Consider the following 25,872-nt stretch of genomic DNA (forward strand, 5'->3'; position numbering starts at 1 on the left):
GATGAATTGAAACATTTGAAGATAATTTATTGATTATATGAGTCACTAAGCATGGGAGATTAATTAATTATTAAATGTAATAGAATCATATTACCACATGCAATTCGTCAATGGAAAGAATAAGATCCACATCATTACATTAAAGGATAATATAATTAAGGGTCATAATTTTTATTTATTTAGAAAATTAATATTTAAATTGAAAATAGTTCAAATAAAATATGGGTTTTTACTTTTCATAATGTTTCTTCTCCTTTTAACATTTCATGCTTGGTTATTCAAAATGAACATCTTAAAAAAAAAGACATAATTTTAAAAGTTTGATTTTTTCAATTGATCAATGACATAATTTATTTAGATTGGATGTTATTCAAGATAATTTTTTCTTCACATAATACGTCTTTATGCTCTAATATTTTAACCCATGACCGACAAAATTTATTAGATTTAAATGCCACCTCTTTAATGAAGTGTTGTCTTATAGCGAAGTGTTTTAATATTTATCATTATATTTGTTTGGATTCTTTATATTTATTATTTTCTTTTTTATATTATATAAATAAATGAAGTATTTATCACCTCTTTAATGAAGTGTTGTCTTATAGTGTGTTTTAATATTTATCATTATATTTGTTTGAATTCTTTATATCTATTATTTTATTTTCTGTATTGCATAAATAAATGAAGTATTTATCACCTCTTTAATGCACTTTTTTTTAAGTGTTATCTTTGATGGACCCTCCAAAATTTTCAATGTAATAGTTTGAAGATAAATAAATTTTTATACTCAATATCAACTAACCCTAAATTGTATAAATTACATTTATAAAGTTTATTATGACATCAAATTAAAGCATTTGTTAATAGAAGTTCAATTAAAAGACCAACAATAATATGACTTTCTATTAGCACACCACCAAATGATCAAATCTTTTCTTAGCACCACCAACAAAATGAACAACAATTACAATTACAATACAATACACAAATTGCCCCAACAATGCCACAAATTTCATACAAGCAATCAAAATGAGCGGGAACTTTAAATGCACGCCATAAATCGATGGGAGGATGAAACCAACCGTAGCATAATTAGTACTCATCGCCCGCTTCTTCCTCTTCCTCGACTGCCTCAGCTCCGACTTCCTCATAATCTTTCTCGAGGGCAGCCAAATCTTCACGCGCCTCCGAGAATTCTCCTTCCTCCATTCCTTCACCCACGTACCAATGGACAAATGCCCTCTTCGAATACATCAAGTCGAACTTATGGTTGATGCGCGAGAACACCTCAGCCACTGCTGTGTTGTTGCTGATCATGCAAACCGCCCTTTGCACCTTTGCTAGATCCCCACCCGGGACAACTGAAGGCGGTTGGTAGTTTATACCACACTTGAATCCGGTTGGACACCTACAAACCAAGCCCATGTAGGAAAATCATATAATTATGAGATCCTAATCTATATGAGAAACAATTACTTAAACATGTTACATGATATGTGTGTTTAGATTGTTTCACTTACCAATCAACAAATTGGACAGTCCGTTTGCTTTTGATTGTAGCAACAGCAGCATTTACATCTTTAGGCACAACATCTCCTCTATACATTAAACAACAAGCCATGTATTTCCCATGCCTTGGATCGCATTTGGCCATCATACTCGAAGGTTCAAACACGGAATTGGTGATCTCGGGTACAGATAACTGCTCATGATAAGCCTTTTCAGCTGAGATTACAGGTGCATATGAAGACAGCATAAAATGTATGCGGGGATAAGGAACAAGGTTAGTCTGAAACTCAGTGATGTCAACATTAATGGCGCCATCGAATCTTAATGAAGTAGTCAAAGATGATATGGTCTGAGATATTAATCTGTTTAGATTTGTATATGTTGGCCTTTCAATGGCTAAGGATCTCCTGCAAATATCATATATGGCTTCATTATCCAAGAGAACTGCCACGTCTGTGTGTTCGAGAAGAGAATGAGTCGATAGAACGCTGTTGTATGGTTCAACAACAGCTGTAGAGACTTGAGGAGAAGGGAAGATGGTGAATCCAAGTTTCGATTTCTTTCCATAATCGACAGACAGTCGTTCTAATAGTAATGAACCTAATCCTGAACCAGTACCACCACCAACAGCATTGAAGACCAAGAACCCTTGTAAACCAGTACAATTATCAGCTAGCTTCCTTACTCTGTCGAGGCAAAGATCGACAATCTCCTTCCCGACTGTGTAATGGCCTCTTGCGAAATTGTTGGCAGCATCTTCTTTACCTGAAATTAGTTGTTCAGGATGAAAAAGCTGTCTGTATGCACCTGTTCTGACTTCGTCTATAACAGTTGGTTCTAGGTCAACAAAAATTGCTCTTGGTACATGCTTTCCTGATCCTGTCTCACTAAAGAAGGTATTGAATGCATCGTGTGCAACTCCCACAGATGAATCACTGAAAGAAGAAATAACAAGAGAGATTCAAATCAGTAGGTTTAGCAGGATCTATCCAATTCGAAATCGTATTAAAAGATCAAGGTTTAAGTAGATCATCAAACTAGGGATCATCAATCACTTAGGTGAATTTCAAATCTCATAATGTCCTGGATCTAATACAATTGGAAATGAAGAATGGAACCACACATAGACGCATTGAATATTGAATCAAACATGTTAGTTACACAAATCAAGGTTAAAGTAGATCATCAAACTAGCGATCATCAATCACTTAGGTGAATTCAAATCTAAAAAAGTCCAGGATCTAATCAAATTGGAAATGAAGAACAACATATAGCCGCATTGAATATTGAATCAAACATGTTACGCATAACAGATTCATCTCAACAAATCAAGGTTAAAGTAGATCAAACTAGCGATCATTAATCACTTAGGTGAATTTGAAATCTCAAAAAGTGCAGGATCTAATCCAAATGGAAATGAAGAACAACACATAGGCATTGAATATTGAATCAAACATGTTACGCATAACAAATCAAGGTTAAATTAGATCAATATCATCAATCACTTAGGTGAATTCAAATCTCAAAAAGTCCAGGATCTAATCAAATTGGAAATGAAGAACAACATATAGCCGTATTGAATATTGAATCATAACAATTTCATCTCAACAAATCAAGGTTAAAGTAGATCATCAAACTAGCTATTATCGATCACTTAGGTGAATTTCAAATCTCAAAAAGTTCTGGATCTAAATCTAATCCAATTGAAAATGAAGAACAACACATAGACACACTGAATATTGAATCAAACATGTTATGCATAACAAATTCATCTCAACAAATCTAGCGATCATCTATCACTTAGGTGAATATCAAATCTCAAAAAGTCCGCGATCTAATCCAATTGGAAATGAAGAACATCACGTAAACGCATTGAATATTGGATCAAACATGTTAGGCATAACAAATCCATCTCAAGTCTCAACAAATCTTACGATCGAATCAAAACTGTATGAGATTTCCGATAGAATCCTTGAACAGAAAATAATCAAATCAAACAGTTATGAGATAGGATTTATTACCTAGGCATTGTACCATCGGGCTGGATTCCATGTTCAAGGCAATAGAGTTCCCAACAAGAATTCCCAACCTGAATACCAGCTTGACCAATATGAATGCTAATGATCTCTCTCATCTTTACTCTTTCGAAACAGTGTTCAGATCCTCGATCAAAATGAAATCGATTCTAGGTTTACATGCACATTAACACGAAGAAGAAGATGAATAGAGCGGAGGAGAGAGAGACGAGCTCCCCGTTTCCCTCCAAACCGTCAGTTAAAAACTGGATTCACTTAGGTCCTGTTTGGTATCCTTCTTCTATTAATTTAATAAACTGTCTCAAATCAGTCATAATTCTAGAACTTTTTTTTCATTTTATTTAAATAATTTAATTAAATAATAATTTTACCCCATTTTTATTATATATAATTAATTTAATATCTTTCTAATAAAAGAGTAAATGTGTCAAAATCCAAATTTCATTCTAGACAATAACTAAATTCCAAACAAGACCCTACTAATAAACCCCATGGTACCTAACCGAACAAGATTGGCCAGCCTAGCTGACTTGTCATTTTCCCACCAACATTAGAATTATTGGCATCAATTTTTCTTTTTATTTTTTACACAATTTTTTAATATAATATATATATATATATAATTGTTTTTTATAATTTATGAAATTAATACGACTATATAATTTATTTGCTTCAACTTAAAATTTTTTAGTTTTAAAATATAGTGTGGTTGAGTTTAAATATATTATATATATAATTAAAATATATTTTAAAATATTATTTTATCTAAATCAATATTTTACTCCAACTCAAATTATATATCGATATGTTTCCAAATCCCCGTATGACTTCTCTAATAATGGTACCTATATATCTCAATTAGCCACAAATTTATATCACATCTATTATATATATAACAATATTTTTTTTATTGAATTATCAAGAAAAAATAAATCTAGATTCAGAATAAATCAGTTTTTCTTTTAAATGAAGTATAATTCAATTTTTTTTAAATATTTATAATACACAAACAAAAACAAAGGCATGTGGAGATTGAAGGTCCCGTTTGTTTGAATTTAAAATTTAGAAATGATATATACAACATTTTTATACAGCACCAGGTAAGAAATAAAATATAAATTGAAAAAAATACAAGAGAGAAAAAAAATATTTTTTTTTGCCAAATTAAGTAGGTGCTGTATAAATGTGTTGTATAAGGGTGCTTTATATATCATTTTCTTTACAATTTGTAGAACAATTTAAATGAGAAGGATTGGACTAACCGATTAAAGTTTGTCATTTCTCAATTTATATTTTTCTTTGAAAATTTATGTTAGGGCTCGGTTGGTTTGAAGTCTATCAAAAAAATTATTCATTTTTTACGGTATAAATGTGACAAAAATCTCATAATTTCTTAAACTTTTTCAATTTAATTAACTATTTTATTTTCTAACTCATAAAAATGGGACAAAACTTCTATTTATTCATTCCTTTTATTCATAATTTTTCTGTTATTTTTTTTTTAAGTTCAACAATATTTTTTAAGTCCACCCAAACTTGAATCCGTTCTTACACTCTTGACACTTTTAATGCAGTCAAAATCGACTCGAAAAATTTAGAGATTCGCACATAAATAGTAAGTGTTTAATATGAAAAATATTAGTTATATTATTATTATTATTATTTTTAAAAAAATCATATACATTAAAAATAAAAATAAAATTTCGTTTATGTACAACGACAAAGGATGACATTAAAATAACAAATAAGAAATAAGAAAAAACAACACTTAATAAGTTATCGAGCTCGTAAATACTTGAGAAAAACGATTAACTCTCCGACAGACTCTATTGACTTTCTTGAACAACTCTTAGAAAATATCAAAATAATAGTATTATGAATAATATGTATCGAACGACTATGATCATTAAAAATTCAACGATTTCTCTCCAACCAGATTGTCCACCAAATAATAATTAGGATGGTAACCCAAATATGTAGGTCTACCAAATCAGCTGCATCGATCCAAACTTCCTAGTAACTATATAAAGACTCGGGCATCACCTAATGAATCCTAGTAATACTTCACGAAAGGCTCCAAATATTAGTCACCCATCGACAATGCAAAAGTAAGTGATTAGTCGATTCAATCTTTTCTTAACACATACGACTAGCTATAATACAATTTTTTCATGTACATATCATCTGTTAGAATTCCACCATGAATAACGTTTCATCCAAATAACGAGATATTTAATGGAATCTTTGACTTCAAAAGATTTCCCAATAAAAATTATATGGAATTATTTAGCAAACAACTTGTAGAAATGTTCCATATATAAACTATCCATATCTTGCCAACACATAATTAATGTCTTGTTTGGACGGTGATACTTGTTTGCGTCCTACCAAAAGTAAAACTATATTATAGGACGGAGTCTTCATAATGTTTAATCTCCTTATATATCTAATTTGGCTAGCGAAACCACTAGACCGAGGATCAAACATGTCCTTAACTATGAAATATCTATATATAGCAAGCTAGACTTTTAACACTACACCAAATGTCGTCTCAAAATCTAATCGAAGAACCATCCCCACAATGAATCTATATTACTCACAAAACTTTTCCACATAGGATAAATTTCCCTCTAAATGCTATACCCCGCTGGATAATTAGACATTTTGGTGAATCAATCAGACCAATCATTACCATACTTACATCTGATTATCGATGCCCAAATTATTCGACTCCATTGCAAATCTATGTAATACACCATTTTGATAGAAGAACTTTATTAAAAAAATATCTTGAATATCTACACCACCTTGATCTTAAAAACATTAACATTATCCAACTAACTAGATGATAAAACAATAAGTTAAAAGATCTTTATAGAAATTTATACATTATTCTCTCTATTTTCACCGACACACTCTTTGAGAGAATGAATAATGACATCATATATATGGGCATAGATGACAACACACTCTTAATGTGAATTAGGCGACCCCCTTTCGAGATTATTTTACTTTTTCATATAGTCAATTTACATTCCATTTTAGTGATAATCGAGTCTCAATAGGCATTGAATCGCAATTGAAGCATGCCAAGATATGTCGATATAAAATCACCAATTCTGATATTAGTTATATATTATTATTTATAATATATATATATATATATATAATTAGTTTATATCTCGCCAATTTTAAATTTTTTATATATTTAAATATAAAATTAATTAAAATATAATATTAAGTAAATAACATTATAAATAAATTATATTTATAAAATTAATTATATTAGTTTATTTATTTGAATAAATAAATGTTTTTATTGTAAAGTAGTATAAAACTGTAAAATCAAAACTATTTATAAACTTGTAAATTATAAAATAAGACTAGTTAACATTTTATGAAATAGTAAGATTTTATATTTTAAAAATATCTTTGTTGAGCTAAATTAGCTTGCTAAGTTTCTTTTCTTATTAATAACATTATAATTTATCCCCTCTTATAGCCTAGCGATAACAAAATGTGGATATTCTCGGTCTCCCTAAAGTCCTGAATCGAGTTTGTCAGTCGTCAATAGTTAGCCTAATAATAATAGTCGATTTAAGAGACCAAAAGGTCAAGGGTTTGATTTCGTCTGGTCATCTTAGTTCTCCTTCAATTTTAAAAAAAAAATAACATTATAATTTGAATGGTGATAAGTTTTTAAATTCAAATTATTCCAAATAAGAGCACACAAATCAAATTAAAATGGATGAATATTACTATAGAAAACTCCACAAATATGGCAAGAATTACAAAGGTAATTAATCTATGACATACATCAACAACAACAGGGGAAAAACAGAAACCGAAAGAAGAAAGATATTTTGATTAACTAGAAGAATGAAATCAAACAAATCATGGATGTGGTTGCAAAATAAAATGTAGAATCCAATATTAATCTGCTGATCATGATCAGAAAAGGAAACCGAATGCAAGGGCAACTAAGGAGGCGACTGCGGCGGGGAATACAGCAACCGCATCAGCTGAAGGTCCCGGCGCCGGTGGGTCTGCAGCCGCCACATTCTGTACGGAGGAGACGGCCATCACTGCTATCATCATCATAATAACAACAACATTCATCATCTTCAATGTCGACTCCATTAATGTTACTACTTTGTAGAGAGAGAGACAAAAAAAACTCTGTAATTTCTCTTTTCAAACCAAACAGGAAAACATGTTTGATTGGGAAGAAGGAGGAGGGTATATAAAGAAGAGAGAATCGGGCAGCTGCCCGGATATATATATATATATATTTCTGTTTTCATACTGCCCGAAAATGTTACACCAAATTTGTTATTTCGATTACAAAATATTATAAATGCATATTAAAATGTAATACAATTATATAGATTTTTTTTTTAGAAAAATATTGTTTTTTTTGGGTTGAAATTTTAGGGAGTTAATTAGTCCATTTCAACTTTATGTTTTTAAACACTTATTTTCTAATAACTCGTTAGATAAATAAAGTGTCAAAATTCAGTGTCATATCACAAATGTCACTCATTTAAAACGTCTTAAATTGAAGTGCAAATTATGAGTGTTGAAAGGTGTATCGAGGTCATGAGACTCATGATCAGATGAGTAAACGAGTCGAGCACTATACTACTTGATCTTGACTCGATTTACATTAATATATTCGAACTTGATCAAGTACTAAAATTTATACTTAAACTCGATTCGTTGACCATTCAAACTATTCAAACTTGAACTCAAAAATTATTTTTAGTAATTAAAATTACATATTTTACTCATTTAAATAATATTTCTAACTTAATATATTATTCATTTTACAAATTTATTAATAATAAAGTATTATTAATCATCAAATAAAAATTCAGTGTCTCAATAACAATCCAAATAGCTAACAATGATCTAGACAATATTACACTACTAAAATCTAGTAGTACACCATCTCCACCACCGATTGGTTATCAAACAAAAGTATTACTCTAATATCATTACTTTAATTTTTACCAATCCTAAAATAGAAACATCTGCTTCAATAACAGATGTATCATAAAAAAAAAAATCTATACCGATCGGTTAAAATGTCAATCGTCATAGTCTTACTGAGCAACACTGATTGATCACTTAACCAATCGATATAGTCTCACTGAGCATCACCGATTGATTATGAACTAATTGGTGTTACCGCAGAGGGTGTTACCGCAGAGGGTAACAACGAGAGAATTTCTACCGATTGAGACCGATTAGAACAAAATCAATCGGTATAGAGTAATACCAATTGGTAACCATGGCAGTACCGATTGGTGTATAAGGTATAAGCCCTTTTGTATTTGTGCTACTTGAATGTGAAAAATCAGTTTGCTCTTCTGGCCTAAAATGTGAAATATTGAGCATGTCAAAGATCAATTTGCTCTTTTGACGGTAAGAGAGTAAAGAGAAAAAATTATGAGTTTGAGAGATGTTCACATAGAGAAGAGAAAGAATTTGGGAAAAAAATATGTAAATGATATTTATGGTTTTTACAATTATATATAAAAAAATCTAATACATATATTATAAGTATAAATATTTATAAAACTTTATAAAGCGAACTATTCGAAGTTGAAATTTAAAGCTCGAACTCAATCAAATTTTGATCGAGCTACCATTCATGAAAAGCTGGTTGGTTTCGTTTACGCCTCTAGTAGTCATGACTTTTCCATATTTGGACTAATAATGACTTTTCAAGTTTATAATAATTTATATGATATTATTCATCCATTAATCATATTAGAATTCATATATTAATAGCAAATTAAAAGGGTCATGCACATCTCCTATATTGATGTAGAAAATATATATTGAAAGAAACAAAGAAACATTGAAATGGACAACATTTAAAATATATTGATGAGATTAGATTTGTGGTAGACAATGTTCATTGAAATGGACAACATTGTCTTTAACTATTATTTTATTTTTATAAGTTTTACTGTTTCAAGACTTGTGTATTTATTTACTATTTTGTAAATTTATTGTATTCAAAATTCTAAATACACCATAATTTGGAAATAAGAAAATGAAAAGAGGGCATCCAACTGTCATTATCCCCTCTATATGGGTCCTACAACAGTGCATCCATTTGGACATACATGCATCACCTTAATTAACAACAGACATAATAATGAATACTTTTTTTTCATTTTTGAGCAAAACAAAATAATAATAATAATAATTAATAATAATAATAAGATGTATGACCAAACATGGACATGATTAAACAACAGATCTTAAGGAAGAAGCAATAATTTTGAGTGAAAATGTAAGTGAAGTGGGACATCCACAGCTGGTGAATATTTAAATATATGAATGATGACATTATATTGAATTATTTGAAATTAAATTTAAGTAATTTCATCTAAACCAAACTCAACTATTTGCAAATGTAATAATAATCATAATAATGTTTGTGTATGAAGGGGCAACACATGGGTAATGGTGGGGGAGTCACATGGAATTGGACCCCGGCCATGTTCAATAACCAATGAGGGATGTCCCCTTTCATAACAACATTTATCTAGTTGTAATAAATAAACACCAATATTTTGAGAAAATATTGGCAATCGAAATTAATTGTTTTTTGAATTTTGAAAGACGTGAATCATATACCCGATAAGTTGATCTAATGAAGAGAAATAATAATTATCGATCATTAGTTTGACAGAACGATTATAATTATAAATAATTTCATTCAAAATTTATTAAAGAAAATGACTCTTCCATCCAAATTTGTTATAAATCAAGCATAAAGATAGTTTTTGACTTGAATATATATATGTATTAGTATTCATTTTATAAAATTATATCTTTATTGTTTATTTTTGTAAGGAAGTAGTTAAGGCCAGAATAGCTAATAATCTAAGCCCAACCATTTAACATGAAAAGGATTGGACTTTTGGGCTAGTCATATACAGACCAATTTTTGTTTGAAAGAGGTTTAATTGGATTTGGAGCTCGTTTGATGTACTGGTTTTTATGTTAAAACTTAACCCTACTTTAAAAAAATAGTTTGATAGGTTTTTCTAAGTGAGCATTCCACAATCTTTATACCATATAACTATGGCAATATGTAGTTTTTTATTTTTTATTGAGTATAACTAGGGTCGATCTGATAAGCCCAACAAGTCCACAGACTAGAGTCCACCTATGATAACTCATTTAATAAAAAAAAAAAACAAGATGTTAAAGTTAAATTTATTAGTCTTTTCAACATAAAAATATTTTGTATAGTTGTTCAAGATTAAAAATAATAATTTTTATTTAGTTATAAATACAAATTTTATCATAAATAATTTAATTTTTACTAAAATTAAAGCAGATAAATTTTATTTGTATGTTTTCTACATGGGCTGGGAAAACCCAATACTGGTTGGACACTAAATAAAATTGACATAGTAGGGCCATATATATGGCCTACTCAAATAACCGAACCAATATGTTTCTACTATATTAATTAATATTATGATTAACTCATTATTTTTACTTGATTTTATGTTTTTTAATAAAAGAATTTGTAACAATATTGATATTTTTTACTTTATTTTGTTTAAAAATTAGTTTAAAATCTATTGAATATGAATTATGAGAAATATATAATTAAATATTGACTCAATATATGATATATCTAATGCTTTGAATTTAAGCTAGGTCAATTGTGAATATAAGTGAAGTCAAATAATTGAGTATAACCTAATTAAATTTATTAAATAAATCGATGTAACCTAATAAACGATCGTCCCATCATTTTTCTATCAAAATACTTATTCACTCAAATTAAAATATATATATATATATATTAAAATATCGAGATTTGATTGATTAAAAAATATTAATATAATAAATAATTTTTTATATAATAAAAATCTAAAATACCAAAGATCAAACAAGTACGTCAAACTCTTATTTAAATTTTACCATAAAAGTTTGAAAGTAAAAATAATATATACAAATTTCATGGTAAAATCTTGGAAAGATTGAGTTTGAAAGTTAACAAATTTTTAGCATAAGAATAGTGTTCAGAGATTATTTATATAATCTAGGAAGAAGAAAAAATAATGATGGTAGATAATTTTAAGAAAATAATGATTAATTTTTTTTTAAAATATGAATATTAATATATAAAAAGATAATAATTTAAAATAGAATATATAAAATGAATGAACAATTCACTCTAAATGAGAATTCTCTATTAAATTTCATAATAATCAATTATCTTACAATAATAATAATAATAAAATAAATACTCTTTAACGCTGGATCATTATCATATATTAAAATCTTAAGCTAAGGACTATCTTGGGCTCTAGAACATGTGAAAATTGAAAAATGTAAGTTCTAAAAGCACTTTTTTTTTTCAATTTCTAAAAGTACTATCAAGTGTTCTTAAAAAATATTAAATATCCAACTAAAAACAATTCAAATAAATATCCTCCACTAAGCTCAACACCTTTTTTCTTTATCTTGAGTTATTTAATATATATATATATATATAATATTATTAATTTAAAGTTTTATTGATAAAAAACAACTTATTTAAGAATATTTGAGTTGAATAATTCAAATATCTTTTGACTTAACTATTATTTGAAATTTAAATTTTAGTCACTTTTGTTATATGATATTCGAGTTCTACCTTTAACTATTTAAGATTTTATCACTAAACAATTGGTCATAAAAAAAATGTTTCCTTTTAAAAAAAAGGTGCGGTGAGATTTCCGAAATTTTTAACACTAATTTTGTATTTTTTTTATTAAGAAATATATATATATATTATTATTATTTTTCAATGGTTAATTCAATTTTGTTTGGGGTGATTTGCACTTATATTTTTATATTAATTTTTTCGATAAATTTAAACAGTTCTTCGTTTATATCATATTGAATGGATTTAAAAAAAAACAATTAATTTGACAGATGAAAATATATTAAACTTAATATAACCCAAGATCAAACAAGTTTTTAAAAAAGAATAAGGTCTAACTAGTATTTAATATACAAGCTTAGGGGTTAAAATTAGAATCTTCTTCGCTGAGTGGAGAAGAAGTGGAAGATGATAATGGAAGGGTAAAATGGTCATATTCCGACTTTCCATTTAACTCCAATATTTTGAATTCTCACTGCTTTTTGATTCAAACCTTTCCCACTAAGATCTCATAAAAGAAACCCTAAATTTGCTTTTTCTGGATTTTGAACATCTGGGTTCATCTCTAAATTGGATTGAGATTTCATTTATGAATTGTGATCAGATGAAGAAGTGTAATTACATGATGAAAGAAACTTCTATCAAGAAAATCATTTCTTCAAAAATAGTCGATTGTGGTCTGTTCATCTGCTTCTCGAAGAATTCATCATCATCATCATCAACTGCCCGTCGTCTTGAAAACAGAGTTGAGATGAATGATGAAGAAGATCGAAAGATTGAAATGGTTTTTAAAAGCTGCATCAGATCGGGATTGGTTGATAAGAAGAAGAAAGTTCAATGGATGGATAATCTAGGAAAAGAACTTGTTCATATTCGAGAATTTCAACCCAGGTCAAATTTATGTTTCTATTTTTGTTACATTTTTAATTAATTTTACTTTTATTTATCATTTTCTTTTAATATATTTAATAATTTAATATATTAAAATAGAGTATGTTTACTCACCCCCTTATCTAGACACTCAAAACAGATTGATAATTACATAATGTATTTTTTATTTTATTTTTAATATAGGAGGCTAAAATGAAAAATATTAAAAAAACACAAAATTGAAAAATCTATAACAAACAAATAAAATTCTTTCCCAAATAATCTTTAAATAATATTTTTTTTATTAGTCATTTGTAGGTAACATTTTTTTATAAGAATTAATAAGATATATAAAAATAATAATATATATATATTTTTTTATGTAGGATCCTAGATGAGGCGCACATCATAATTTCAACTAGAAGAGTTCAAAATAGAGAAGAATCTTAATATTAAAATAAAACAAAATTTTTTTATTTAGATACATAGAATTTTTTTATTAATTTAAAGAAAATAATGTTATAAATTATATTTTAATTATATATATATATTAACAAATTTGTAATACAATAATTTTTAACCATAATTTTTGTATAGATAAATTAGGAAGATATATTTATAATTTTTTATTTTGTTTTATGTTGTGATCATGAATTCCGTTTTTTCATTGAATGCGATTTTGATTAATTTTTGCGAGTTAAACACATAACCTGTAAACACACTTAACAAAACATATCCATCTTGTTGTTGTCGAAATAGTGGGATATAATTTTATATAATGAATATATTGGATTGACCTATAAATTGACCCAAAAGTTATTTATACTATCTTCAGTCAGAAATTGATTAGTGTATATATTCTATATAATAGAGTTCACTATATATTTAAACAATAAGAATCCTGTTCTAATGACTTAAAAAATTCACTACATTTGACCTAGTTTGTACGACTAATAGCAGCAGAACTAGAAGATGAAGCATTTGCAGTATTTTTATTCCAAGATAAGTAAGCAGGATCTCCTAGAGGCCTGTATAGAATAAACAAATCAAACCAAAACTATCAAAAAAATGTAAAAAAAAAACAAAAACATCATAAAGTTGAGATTAAGAAAGAACCTTGGATTGAAGATGTATAGTAGTAGGAAGACCAATGCCAAGAACAAAGACAACCCGCCAACCACAATATAAGCAATCCCTAGAAAATCGTTCTTCCCGCCGATCCAACTTGTTGTCGAAAGAATCAGCCTCTTCTTCCCGTCAAAGCTATATGTATTATAGTTGTTTTGAATCACAACTCTTATAACGTCATTTGCATGCAAATCCACTTGTATTTTCCCATACAGTTTTCTAAACGTCGGCAGTGCTGCTGATCTCATCCAAACTATGAGATCCAATTGGTTGCTCAGCTGTTTCCACACAAACGAAATGAAAATCATAAATGTTTGGACGAGTGGAATTGGCTTTCAAAGCCATTTCTATAAGAATTCCAATGTTTGGTAAACTACAATTCTTGGATCTTGACCCATAAATATGTCTAAAAAATCGGTTAAACTAGTCTGATGTATGTTAAATGGGTCAAAATTGTGTTTAAACCAACCAAAAATTATGTTAAACTAGTCAAGAATAGGTTAAACATGTCAAAATCATGTTAAATTGGTAAAAAATAGGTTGGGCAGGTCGGTTTAGGACTTGGATGAGAACATTATACTATATATATTGTTTTGAATTCAAGTTTTAAATTGTCAAAAATACTAAGGAATTAGAATTAGACCATATTTCAGTCCCAATTCATGTATTTTAGTATTTTTGTTTGATAAATTGATTGATAATGATAATGATGATAAACTTACTGGTACGGTTTCGTTTAGCTTAGCACCTCCGATGAGACTGCCAACCTGAAAATTCTTTGGGTACACGTCTTTTCCGAATTTACCATTTCGATCACTATCCCATGCTATTCCCTGTTTGCTTACATCCAAAGCTTTATTGTTCAATGAGAACCCGTATGTGTCATTGAACAAGCTCCAAGCGACTAGTCCACATGGGACTATTACTTGTTCCTTTCCATTGATGATGACTTTTCCTTCGGGCGAACAATTTGATATATCGTGCTCTTCTTTCTTGCTTCTCAACTGCTTGTCGCTCCTACTCTTTACGTATCTATATTATAAAAAAAAACATAACCTAAAGAAACGTCATTATGAGAATGGATTAAATGCTCTTATTGAAGGAAATGCTTGTGTAGAAATTTTTACCGACGATGGTTTTGGTAGAAGTTGTCGAGCTGATAGTATATGTAGACTGGGCCTTTCATATTCTTGAGAACCTGAAAGCAATCACTTATGAAATTTGGAAGAAAAGGAATACAAGAATATTTGAGAGTAAGAATAAAAGCAATGAAGAAATATGGAGACATATGTATACGAATGTGTTATTGTTAAAAGTGGAACCTGAAACAGAAGCAAATTCATTCAAAAGTAAGTTCTTAACTACAAGCATGTGGAGATTTGCGATCCATTTTGATCTTTGCTCACTCGATTGGGTAACTTTGAATGAGTGTCTTTTGTTTATAATGTGTTGTTGGGTATTTTCTCAAAATGCGGTTTAATGAAGAAGAACAGTGATACATAAAAAGTATTTGGGATGTTTTCACTTAACTGTTAGAGTCTTAGTGCAAGTCTTGTTAGTTACTCCGCTTTTAATAAACGAAACCATGTCTTTGTTATGAGGAGGAGGAACACAATTGTCATCGTAACGATCCACAATCTCCACAACCTGTACATTATTCATAAACAATGTAGAGCAAATTCCAGATAAAGAATCGGTTCAAGAACAGATTTAGGGTTTTCAGTTTACACGCTCTGATGCAAATAAAGATGCAACCCCAATGGGAATGAAGATAATGCCTACTGAGATGAAGATCACAATAACCTGCACACCAGATATGTATGTATGAATAAGCCATAACTAGATTAAACATAACAGATTCATATAGTAATTAATACCCATTGAGGAGTTAATATCGGTTTGCAAGCGGGAAGTTCTTGTTGTGTAAACCTTGAATCTGCAAGCAATTAAAGATGATTTTCAATTTAGTAATAAAAACTAAAAAGCCCTAATTAGGTTTATAAACATGAAACAAATAAGATCTATCAATCTATGAATCAAAATCATCATAGATAATACATACATTTAGGTTTCTTTGAAAGCTTCTTGGCTGGAGAAGAATCGGCTGCTCCTTCCATCGCGAATCTGAAATTCGGTTTTATTGATTAACAGCGAACAAATGACGATAAACCTGGAAAACATAAGTAATAATGGAAGGAAATGAGAGAGAATTTTGGAAAAGAAACGGAATCTTGGATATTGATTTCATCTTCTTCTTCACCTGGCGAAATCGTGTTTTCATGAATAATCTTCGGAGGCCAAGGGAAACTCCATTACAGATTCCACTCTCTCTCTCTCTCTCCCTCTCCGGTTGTTTGATTTTCCGTAAAGAGAGAGAGGATGATGATGATGATCTTGAATGGAATCTCTCACATACTCAAAATAGAATATTGTCACACTATTATAAAATTGCATTTTATATATATGAATGTGTTTTTTTAAGCATAAATTAAATATAACTAACCAAACATTTTTATAAATAATTCAATAAACTAGGAAATTTATTCTAAAATAATAATTTACATTTGACTAATTTTTCTATTAGATTTGTGACAAAAGTCATAATAAACAAATTTAAATTAGTTGAGTTCGGTCTTAGTCAATTATGTAGAATTGAGTAGGAAATACTCCTAACCATCTTAAATGAATGAAAAATTAATTCTAATTAAATTAAATAAAACATTAATTTACAAATAATAGCGATGGTTTTCGACCGATTCGTTTAATTTATAATATATATATATATATAATGGTGCTTAATTTTAAAAGTGTTCGGATTACCGGGCCGAGAGCTGTGTTAATTTGGATATATATATGAGAGTAAATGGATACTTATGAGTCGGATTATGCATTGACCTGTGCAAAAATTAAAAACGGTTTAAAATAAAATTAAAAATATTATATTTATGTTTTTAACTTACAACATAACCAAACAAGTACAACGCTTTAACCAATTAAGCTAATAAGATTTTACACTAAATTTGATGAACGCGATACATTTTAATAATATAAGTTTAACTTTTTAACTAACTAATCTATATATATGTTTTAACAGTTTTAACTATACATGTGAGAGTAAATGAATATTTAGGTACCCGCACATAAATTTCAAACGGTTAAAAATAAAATTTAAAATGTTATCACATTTTAACTATTATTTTTTTTCACGATTTTTTATATTATTATTCATGCAAATGCACAGACTAAATACTAGTTCTATTAGTATCATAATCGATCATCTTTTATTAATAAACCAGTTGAAACTTTCGGGGAACTCATTAGCTTAACGACTCTTGTTTATATCATTTGAAATTGATCAATTTCAAAATATTATTAGAAGATAAATAAAATAATAAACCGAAAACTGGTTTTCCCTCTCCCCTCTATCTCTATCTTCAATCTCTTTCTCCCGCGGGAGCTAATTTGTCTTTCAGTCTCTCACTATGTCTTCCTACTGGTTAAGATCGAGAAACATTCTAAATGGATTCAAATCAAAGATTAGCTCTGGATTCTGCACGATTGATCATACTTTTGCCTCTTTATCAACCGATCAAATTCATCGATATCATCGTAAAGCCGATCAGATTTCAAACAAGGTTCCGAAGATCTACTTCCCTTCCAACCGCTTCAAATCGACCAAATCCGCCAATGCGAATCAGGTACTTTGTAATCCTTACATATTTGATGAACTGACCTTTCAAACGTAAAAATCGATTGCCGAACTGTCCTTATTTTGCTTATTTTAGTGGTAGCAGCAGACAACAAATGAAAACCTAAACCTAAACCTAATTTGATTTATGATCGTGTAACAGGTCCTTGATTTTCCGGGAGGAAAGGTAAACTTTACATCCGAAATGAAATTCATACCGGAATCTTCTTCGGAAAGAATATGCTGTTACAGGATCCTTGATGACAATGGTAGGCTTATGAATGGTGAATTTATCCAGGTATATCTCTTTGATAAACAATGATATTGCGTTTATTGATCTTTGATAATAATGATGTATTCATTCAGATCAGCCAGGAATTTGCTGTTAAAATGTATATTAACATGGTGACTCTTCAAGTTATGGATACTGTATTCTATGAAGCACAAAGACAAGGGAGAATATCCTTTTACGCCACATCAATTGGCGAAGAAGCGATTAATATTGCTTCTGCTGCTGCTCTTAATAACGATGATATGATATTTCCACAGGTTGACGACATTGTCTTTTTTGAATATGTATTTTCGTCGCAGTTTTGAGAGTTGAAATGGTTTGCAGTACAGAGAGCCGGGAATTTTGTTGTGGAGAGGATTCACCCTTGAGGAATTTGCAAACCAATGCTGTGGAAATATAGCTGATTATGGAAAAGGAAGGCAGATGCCAATTCATTACGGTTCTAACAAGCTCAATTACTTCACTGTAGCATCGACGATTGCGTAAGATATCAAATTTAATATTTAACATGGATGTCTAATGTTCGATTCACAATAAGAACACTCTAATGAAGTGGGGATCATAAAAAACCTGGTTAAATTGATTTTTTTTTTCAGTACACAGATCCCTCACGCTGTTGGGGCTGCATATTCACTGAAAATGGACAAAACCGACGCTTGTGCAGTCACGTATTTTGGGGATGGTGGGACTAGTGAGGTAAAAATATTCTGTATCACTGTTTGTAACACTTTTTGGGTCGGGACACTAAAACATAAACAAATTTATGAATATACGTCTAACTAAGTTATGATCTGAGTACACTATCTCTCATTTAAATCGAAATTCAAATGAGATACTTCACAAAAACAAAGTGTTTTCAATCCCTAAAACCAAATTTTGTTTATCTTGCTCTTTCATTTTATTTATATTTCCTTTTAGAAAATTTGTTAAACTTGCACATGATCTATGGTCATTTTTAGGGAGATTTCCATGCTGGCTTAAACTTTGCGGCAGTTATGGAGGCTCCTGTTATATTTTTCTGTCGAAACAATGGGTGGGCAATCAGCACACCGATATCGGATCAGTTTCGAAGTATTGTATTTACAACTTTGCCCTGTTAAGATTTGAATATGATATAGGAAACCATATATTTATTTTTGTTTGGGTCGTTTTGTAGGTGATGGTGTTGTGGTAAGAGGACAAGCTTATGGAGTAAGAAGTATTCGGGTAGATGGAAACGATGCTCTAGCTGTGTTTACTGCAGTTCAAGCAGCACGAGAAATGGCTATCAAGGAGAAGAGACCCGTCTTGATTGAAGTATGTTCAATATCAAGGAAAATAAATTGATTATGTAAGTTAGCTACTCTAAAATCAGACTTTTGTTTTTTTGAAAACAGGCACTCACATATAGAGTGGGTCATCATTCAACTTCTGATGATTCGACGAAATATCGTCAGGTGGATGAAATTGAATGGTGGAGAGTGGCGGGAAGCCCTGTAGGTAGATTCAAGAAGTGGATCCAAGGCAATGGGTGGTGGAGCGATGAAGACGAATCAGAGCTACAAACGAAAGTGAGAAACCAGGTAAAGTTTTCACCATAACTTGATGGAATAATAATGCACAATCATCGAAAGGCTGAAGCAACCAGAAATAAAGAACCGAATTTGAAACACAATATGACTCGGCCAAAATGTTCAAATCTCACTAAAAACGTTTTGTTTCGAAATTGTTTTCAAATGTGACCATAATTACTTGATTAAACACTTATTCTTCTACTACTACAGCTTGTCCAAGCTTTGCAAGTGGCTGAAAAGATGGAGAAACCAGAGATTAAACATCTTTTTACAGACGTTTACGATGAGCCCCCTTCCAACCTTCGAGAGCAAGAGCGGTCACTTAGAGAGACCATCAAACGACACCCCAAAGACTACCACCATTAGGTTTCTTTTGTATAAAACATAATTGAAGTTTACATGTTTTCTTTTAGGTATTCTTAAGACACACTATAATAGAAAGAAAGCCATAACTTCTCTTCTCTTTATCTAAACATAATATCTCACTTTAAGTCAGTTTTATTATTATTATTCAATTGATTCGAGATTAATTATCAAACCGCTGGTGTCTCCTCTGAGCTCGGTGAAATAACTTCGGTGTACCACTGATTAACTCCACGCGTGATGAAGCTGGCCTCTGCATTGCGGTTTACACAAAATGTAAATCCTAATCTCGATAAACCAATGCTAAATTATAATGATTTCGCCTTACCCGATATAAAAACATCTTTATATTCCTCGTCGTCGTAGATGAAACGAGGAGGGTCAGGAGAACCCACTCCAACAATAGTACTTCCACTACACACAACACACATTATTACTATTAGAAGCCTGCAACAAAATTCACAAGAACAAAAACAAATGAAAAATGTTTACCTTCCAGACATGAAAACAGCATTATATTGCCCACGACCAGCTGCAATCATCCGCTGTTTAAGTCTTTTCAGAGAAGGAAGAACTCGAAAAGCCGGAGGTTCTGCAATGTAGAATCAAACATAAATCATCGAGAGCAAGTATATATCAATGAAAGATTCAAACATTACCTAAATCATTTACACAATCATCTTGAGATAATCCATTTTTCGAGATCTTCTCCAGTAAATACAATGGATCAATCTTACTACTTTCATCCAGTTGAAGACTCTGTAAAAATGAAAATGAAATTTGAATTATTAACCAAACAGTTAGTTCTTCTTCTTGTTCTTCTTATTCGTAATCGCAAAATCACATACCTTGTAAACCTGGGCTGTTGGACATGCCTCCTTAGGTTTTACAAGAACCAATGGAATGTCAGATGAAAATGGTGCTGGAATATCTTCAACTATCTGGAAGAACAACATTACATTACTAATAACTGATTCTTGATTCTGATTCAGATTCAAAACTTAACAGAGATGAGTAAATTAGGGTTTACCTCACCTCTCCCAGTACAATAAGCAGCTCCATGGGAGAAAAAGAAAGGTATATCTGAACCAATTTCACTCGACCATTCTTGAAGCTCCTTTTCAGTAGCTAAACATCCACTGAACTGATTCGCAGCCCATAAAGCAGTGGCAGCATTACTGCTCCCACCGCCAAGCCCAGCACCAGTTGGAACCCTTTTATCAAGATGAATCTAACAAAACAAACACCAATCATCATCATCATCATGGTCAATGGAAATCACTCAAACTATCAAATATCCAAATCTCTATAAACCTTACCCAAAAGAAATTGTCTGTCTCAGTCTTCTTTCTATACAGATTAAGTGCCTTAATGATCTGTACACTCATAAATATAAGCACAATCATAAGAGAATCAAACTAGGGTTTATAGATTATAATGTTGACTTATAATTACCAAGTTTGTATCATCAAGAGGGACTCCAGACACATTGGTGGAAAGTCGATCCTTCGATTTTGAAGGCGCCAATGAGAACTTGATCTTATCTCCTAGACTTATTACCTGGATTAGCAAATAACAGATAGAGTTTAGTTCTTCTGTTCTTCACAATAGACAATATGAAGAGATATGAAAAACGGTTATTACATGGAAAAGAGAAGCTAAATCATGATATCCGTCTTCTCTCTTGCCAGTTATCCTCAAGAACGCGTTGATCTGCATTTACAAGCGCTATTAAGCTTCATAGAAATCACAAAAACAACTACAAAACTACAGTACAAATCAGTATACATTACCTTGCAAGGTGAAAACAAAGTAAGCCTTGAAAGTCCAGCGCCTTTATCAACTTCATCAGCAAATCTATTCAATCTCTCTTCAACATCGTATACTATCTACCGATAAACGGAAAGAAAAATTCAGATAGATATATGTTCAATTCTTAATAGCTAAAATGGAAGATTGTAAGAGAGATGAATTACCTCGACTTGTCTTCTCTCAGATTTGGATTCAGAAGCTGTGGCTCTAACAGAAAGCGGTTTGTTGAATTGAGATTTTCGAAGAGAAAGTGGTAACGCATTCGGCTTGAAGGACGAAAACAGACAATTCGTTTGAACGGAGAGATTGCGGTTTCCGCCGGCTCCGGCGCCGGAGCCTCCGCCGCGGGAGGATGAGAGGAAGATGTTAGTGCAGGAAAGATGAGAGGAAGCCATGGCCATTGATGCTGCTGATTCTGGTAACAGATACCAGAGTTGGAAGAAGACGAAGAATAAATAAAATGGAGGAGAAAAAAATATATAATATATATTTTTTTCAATTTTGGTAGGTTAAATGGAAAAAAGTTATATATAAATAAAAGTTATAAGTCAACATTAATAATCTTATAATCTTAATATTGTTCTAATTTTATTTTTATATTAAATTAATTAGATATTTACTTTATAAAAATGATTCAATTTTATCCTTTTAGAAATTGAGTTGATTTGTTGAGAAATAAATTTTGTATCCGGTGTTTAAAAATTACTTTAAAACGGTCAAATGTTTTTCAATAAAATAACAGAAAATAATAATATTATAATAGTAAATTTTTTATTTATATTTTTTTTAATAAATATATAAATAAAATAATAATATAATAAAGAAAGCAAATAATTAAATAATAAATTATTTATTTATTATTTATTTTTGTCTTTATATATTAATTTAATTTGATATTATAATATTATTATTTTATGTTATTTTTTGAAAAGAATTTGGCCAGAGGAAATATTTTTTTAAAGGGATAAACAGTCTATTTTATAATACATGACAACTAAAAAAAATTACTTTTTATTTAAATATATATATTTTAAAATGGAGAAAATTATAGGTTCGTATACAATTAATTTATTAGAATTTTTTGGGTATATTAATAATTTATTAAAACAGTGAAGTGAAAAATATCATTAAAAGAATGAAGTTTAATTATATATTTTTTTTCAAAATTTTTTTAGGCCAAATTTTAAAATATTATTAAACAAATTAAATAATTAGTATTAAATATTTTTTTATCAATTTTTTTAAACTAGACTTACAACAAATATATAGATTTTTTTAAATTCTTATTATTGAATAAAATAATCAATTTTAGTATCTACCCAATTTAATGAGGAATATATTAAAGGTTAGAGATAATGATTATTAGTTGATATTTATCTAAAGATAATTATCATGATTTCTTATATTTAAGTTGTTTTACTTTTTATTTAATAAATAAATATCAATTTGTTAAGCTACAACCTAATTATCTATTTTTATAAAGTGAAACTGTCACTTTATAAAACTACTATTCAATTAGATAGGTATAATATAACCACTAGCAAAGATAGTTATTATAATTCAATCATTTATGTTAATTTATAATTTATAACATGAAGAAAATGCACTAACACAAGCTTAAAACATTTTTTTTTTGCATGATTCATAACAAAATATTCCCAAAAAAGAAGATTAATAAAAACACGAAATTCACATGTTTGCGAAACTCCGTAAACAAATAACAACTACCCAACCAAACTCACTCGGAGTAGAGTTTTCACTTAAGAAGTTGAGATTTTACCGGACTCAGATTCAACTGAACATCTAGACTCGAAAACTACCAAGTTATTTAGTTGAAAGGCCACCCAGAGTAGTAAGTATTATTGTTGTTGTTTTCATTGAAAGGAGGAGGAGGAGACGAGTTGTTTCCTCCTCCATTTTGGCTCGAAGAAGATCGAAAAGGCCATAAAAACGAGAGTGGATTCCTCATCCTAGTTCCTTGACTAGAACCAGAAGAACTACCACCACCATCTTCCCTACTAGCAAGATTTGTGCCATAATTCATTTCAACGCCTGCTCTTCTTCTACTAATTCCCCCACCAGATTGAGGAAGCTCAAACCGACAAACAGGGCACGAGTTATGTTCAACCAGCCAAGGAACAATACAATCCGAATGATACATATGTTCACACGGCATTATTCTTCCTTCAGAACCCAACTCAAATTTATCTTTACAAACTGGGCAGTGCGAATCTTTATTAACATGAATCTGTGAAATCTTAATCTTCGGCATAGCCTCTATCGCTGAACGAGGAGCAGGGGGTGGTCCCTGTTGTCGGTTATTATTGATATTAAGCCCTGCTGTGAGATGTTCCATTGTGAGATGTTCGAGTATACCGGTCAAATTCTCCCTGAAACTATCGTCAAAATCACGAGGACTGCCATTCAAGAAGAAGTCGAATCCATCACCAGGTATCATCCTTCTCCTACTAATCGCAGGGACTTGACCATTGCGAATCAACCGCATATCAAAGTGAGGGATGTTGTTGTTGGTGGTGCTGTTGTTCCTCTCGGCAGTTATTCTATGTGTCATGAAATTGGCAAAAGCATCCATGATACCGAATCTTGGATCATATCCAAAACTATTTGATTCTCCACCACCACCACCACCACCTGCTAACTCACTAAGTTCTTGTATGAAGCCACCGTCACAAAAGGGGCAAAACAAATCACGACTGGTTCGAATTCTAATAGGCTGGCGGCATCGGTGACACCAATGCGTATAAAGACCGCTTGACATGTTCTTTGAAGATGATAAAAGGTCAGATACCTGAATTCTAATTCGATCTGCATCAAAAACAATATTAACAAAATCAATAATATGTAACTGATTATGCTAGTTCTTGACAATGTTCAACATCTCATTACAAATTCTATCAAAAAAATCATTATCAATACAACGATTTTCCTTTTCGCCAATATACATTTGAAGAAATGTATGAATAACACAGTGTAAGTGGAAATAAACTAAATTCATTTCTACACATAGATAATCAGATGATCAGACAGAGGTTCTGAAAACCTTGGAACAGATTTCAGAAATGAATTTTTGAAAAAATCAATCATGTAAGCTCCATACATTTAACAGTAAGCAATCTAAAATCAATCATGTTTATGAATAGTAAAGAAGTGCAATCATCTAGCTCTATATCAGAATTGAATTCGTTGCACTGATCTACCTACTTGACTACCTACTTGAATATCAAACCCTAGCATGTAAACAAATCAAAAAACAACTAAACAAGACATCAGTTCTCCCGAATATTCATCAGGATCTTCAAATAAACAAATAAACAGCATATTCCACTACTTATTCTCTTATATAGATCACAAAATCCATGTAATTCTTCGTGAAACTAAGAAACGAAACAAACGATGTCATATAAGAGGACTAGATAGATACAATATCCAGTTCTGTGAAGAGAAAAATACATACATGCATAGCGATGAAAAAACAAAACCTATAATAAGAATAAGACGGCAGTTTCTTGACGGATCTGAATCAGTTATAGGAAACATGAAAACTTACCTAGAGTTGTTCATGGTCTCCGATTAGCACAGACGATTAGACGAGAGAGAATTGAGAGAGGTTTAGAAATGACGGAGGAAGATGAAGAATCGGTCCAAATTGGATTCATCTGTATGTATGTATGGTATGATAACTCTCCACCTACTTAATTCCAAAATCCATTCATTCCTTTTTTTTACTTTATTATTAACCATTTTGTTTCTATCTAAATGTAACATATCCATATCATTATAACTAAATGATTATTAGCTGATCATTTTTTACTAAATATGTATTTTAACTATGATTTTTTTTTCATTATCTTAGACCTCACCATTTAAAAAAAGAAAATAGATTTGGTGGATTTAAACATCATTCACTTATTTTA

General features: G+C 30.3%; 5 protein-coding genes across 7 annotated transcripts; 1 reads left to right on the forward strand and 4 right to left on the reverse strand.

The window, feature by feature from the left end:
* Positions 1-875: 875 nt before the first annotated feature.
* LOC124911372 (tubulin alpha-6 chain-like) lies at positions 876-3,775 on the reverse strand. 2 transcript variants are annotated; one of them, XM_047451849.1, is made up of 4 exons: positions 3,531-3,775; positions 1,521-2,444; positions 1,286-1,408; positions 876-1,203 (listed from the first exon to the last, which is right to left on the reverse strand). In XM_047451849.1, the coding sequence occupies exons 1-4, from the start codon at positions 3,641-3,643 to the stop codon at positions 906-908; spliced, it is 1,458 nt and encodes a 485-aa protein (XP_047307805.1). In that variant the 5' UTR covers positions 3,644-3,775; the 3' UTR covers positions 876-905. The 2 variants fall into 2 exon arrangements, with proteins under 2 accessions (XP_047307805.1, XP_047307804.1); XM_047451848.1 differs by having other exon boundaries at positions 876-1,408; positions 3,531-3,766.
* Positions 3,776-13,962: 10,187 nt separating this feature from the next.
* Positions 13,963-16,644, reverse strand: LOC124911804 (ALA-interacting subunit 5-like). 2 transcript variants are annotated; one of them, XM_047452324.1, is made up of 9 exons: positions 16,490-16,644; positions 16,292-16,353; positions 16,107-16,165; positions 15,958-16,032; positions 15,760-15,876; positions 15,357-15,427; positions 14,952-15,261; positions 14,218-14,507; positions 13,963-14,129 (listed from the first exon to the last, which is right to left on the reverse strand). In XM_047452324.1, the coding sequence occupies exons 2-9, from the start codon at positions 16,344-16,346 to the stop codon at positions 14,039-14,041; spliced, it is 1,068 nt and encodes a 355-aa protein (XP_047308280.1). In that variant the 5' UTR covers positions 16,347-16,353; positions 16,490-16,644; the 3' UTR covers positions 13,963-14,038. The 2 variants fall into 2 exon arrangements, with proteins under 2 accessions (XP_047308280.1, XP_047308279.1); XM_047452323.1 differs by having other exon boundaries at positions 16,292-16,399.
* Positions 16,645-17,668: 1,024 nt separating this feature from the next.
* On the forward strand, positions 17,669-20,128 carry LOC124911566 (2-oxoisovalerate dehydrogenase subunit alpha 2, mitochondrial-like). Its single transcript, XM_047452069.1, has 9 exons — positions 17,669-17,927; positions 18,081-18,215; positions 18,284-18,466; positions 18,534-18,691; positions 18,806-18,905; positions 19,169-19,280; positions 19,366-19,505; positions 19,586-19,771; positions 19,973-20,128. The coding sequence occupies exons 1-9, from the start codon at positions 17,712-17,714 to the stop codon at positions 20,126-20,128; spliced, it is 1,386 nt and encodes a 461-aa protein (XP_047308025.1). The 5' UTR covers positions 17,669-17,711.
* Positions 20,099-22,392, reverse strand: LOC124911567 (4-diphosphocytidyl-2-C-methyl-D-erythritol kinase, chloroplastic/chromoplastic). Its single transcript, XM_047452070.1, has 11 exons — positions 22,102-22,392; positions 21,919-22,014; positions 21,770-21,838; positions 21,581-21,685; positions 21,445-21,501; positions 21,156-21,356; positions 20,974-21,066; positions 20,785-20,884; positions 20,618-20,717; positions 20,454-20,539; positions 20,099-20,378 (listed from the first exon to the last, which is right to left on the reverse strand). The coding sequence occupies exons 1-11, from the start codon at positions 22,336-22,338 to the stop codon at positions 20,296-20,298; spliced, it is 1,227 nt and encodes a 408-aa protein (XP_047308026.1). The 5' UTR covers positions 22,339-22,392; the 3' UTR covers positions 20,099-20,295.
* A 1,155-nt stretch (positions 22,393-23,547) lies between these two features.
* On the reverse strand, positions 23,548-25,635 carry LOC124912069 (probable E3 ubiquitin-protein ligase RHC1A). The gene is made up of 2 exons (XM_047452625.1): positions 25,506-25,635; positions 23,548-24,763 (listed from the first exon to the last, which is right to left on the reverse strand). The coding sequence occupies exon 2, from the start codon at positions 24,714-24,716 to the stop codon at positions 23,766-23,768; it is 951 nt and encodes a 316-aa protein (XP_047308581.1). The 5' UTR covers positions 24,717-24,763; positions 25,506-25,635; the 3' UTR covers positions 23,548-23,765.
* Positions 25,636-25,872: the final 237 nt, after the last annotated feature.

This window comes from Impatiens glandulifera, chromosome 8, assembly GCF_907164915.1.
Source record: "Impatiens glandulifera chromosome 8, dImpGla2.1, whole genome shotgun sequence".
NCBI lineage: Eukaryota > Viridiplantae > Streptophyta > Magnoliopsida > Ericales > Balsaminaceae > Impatiens > Impatiens glandulifera.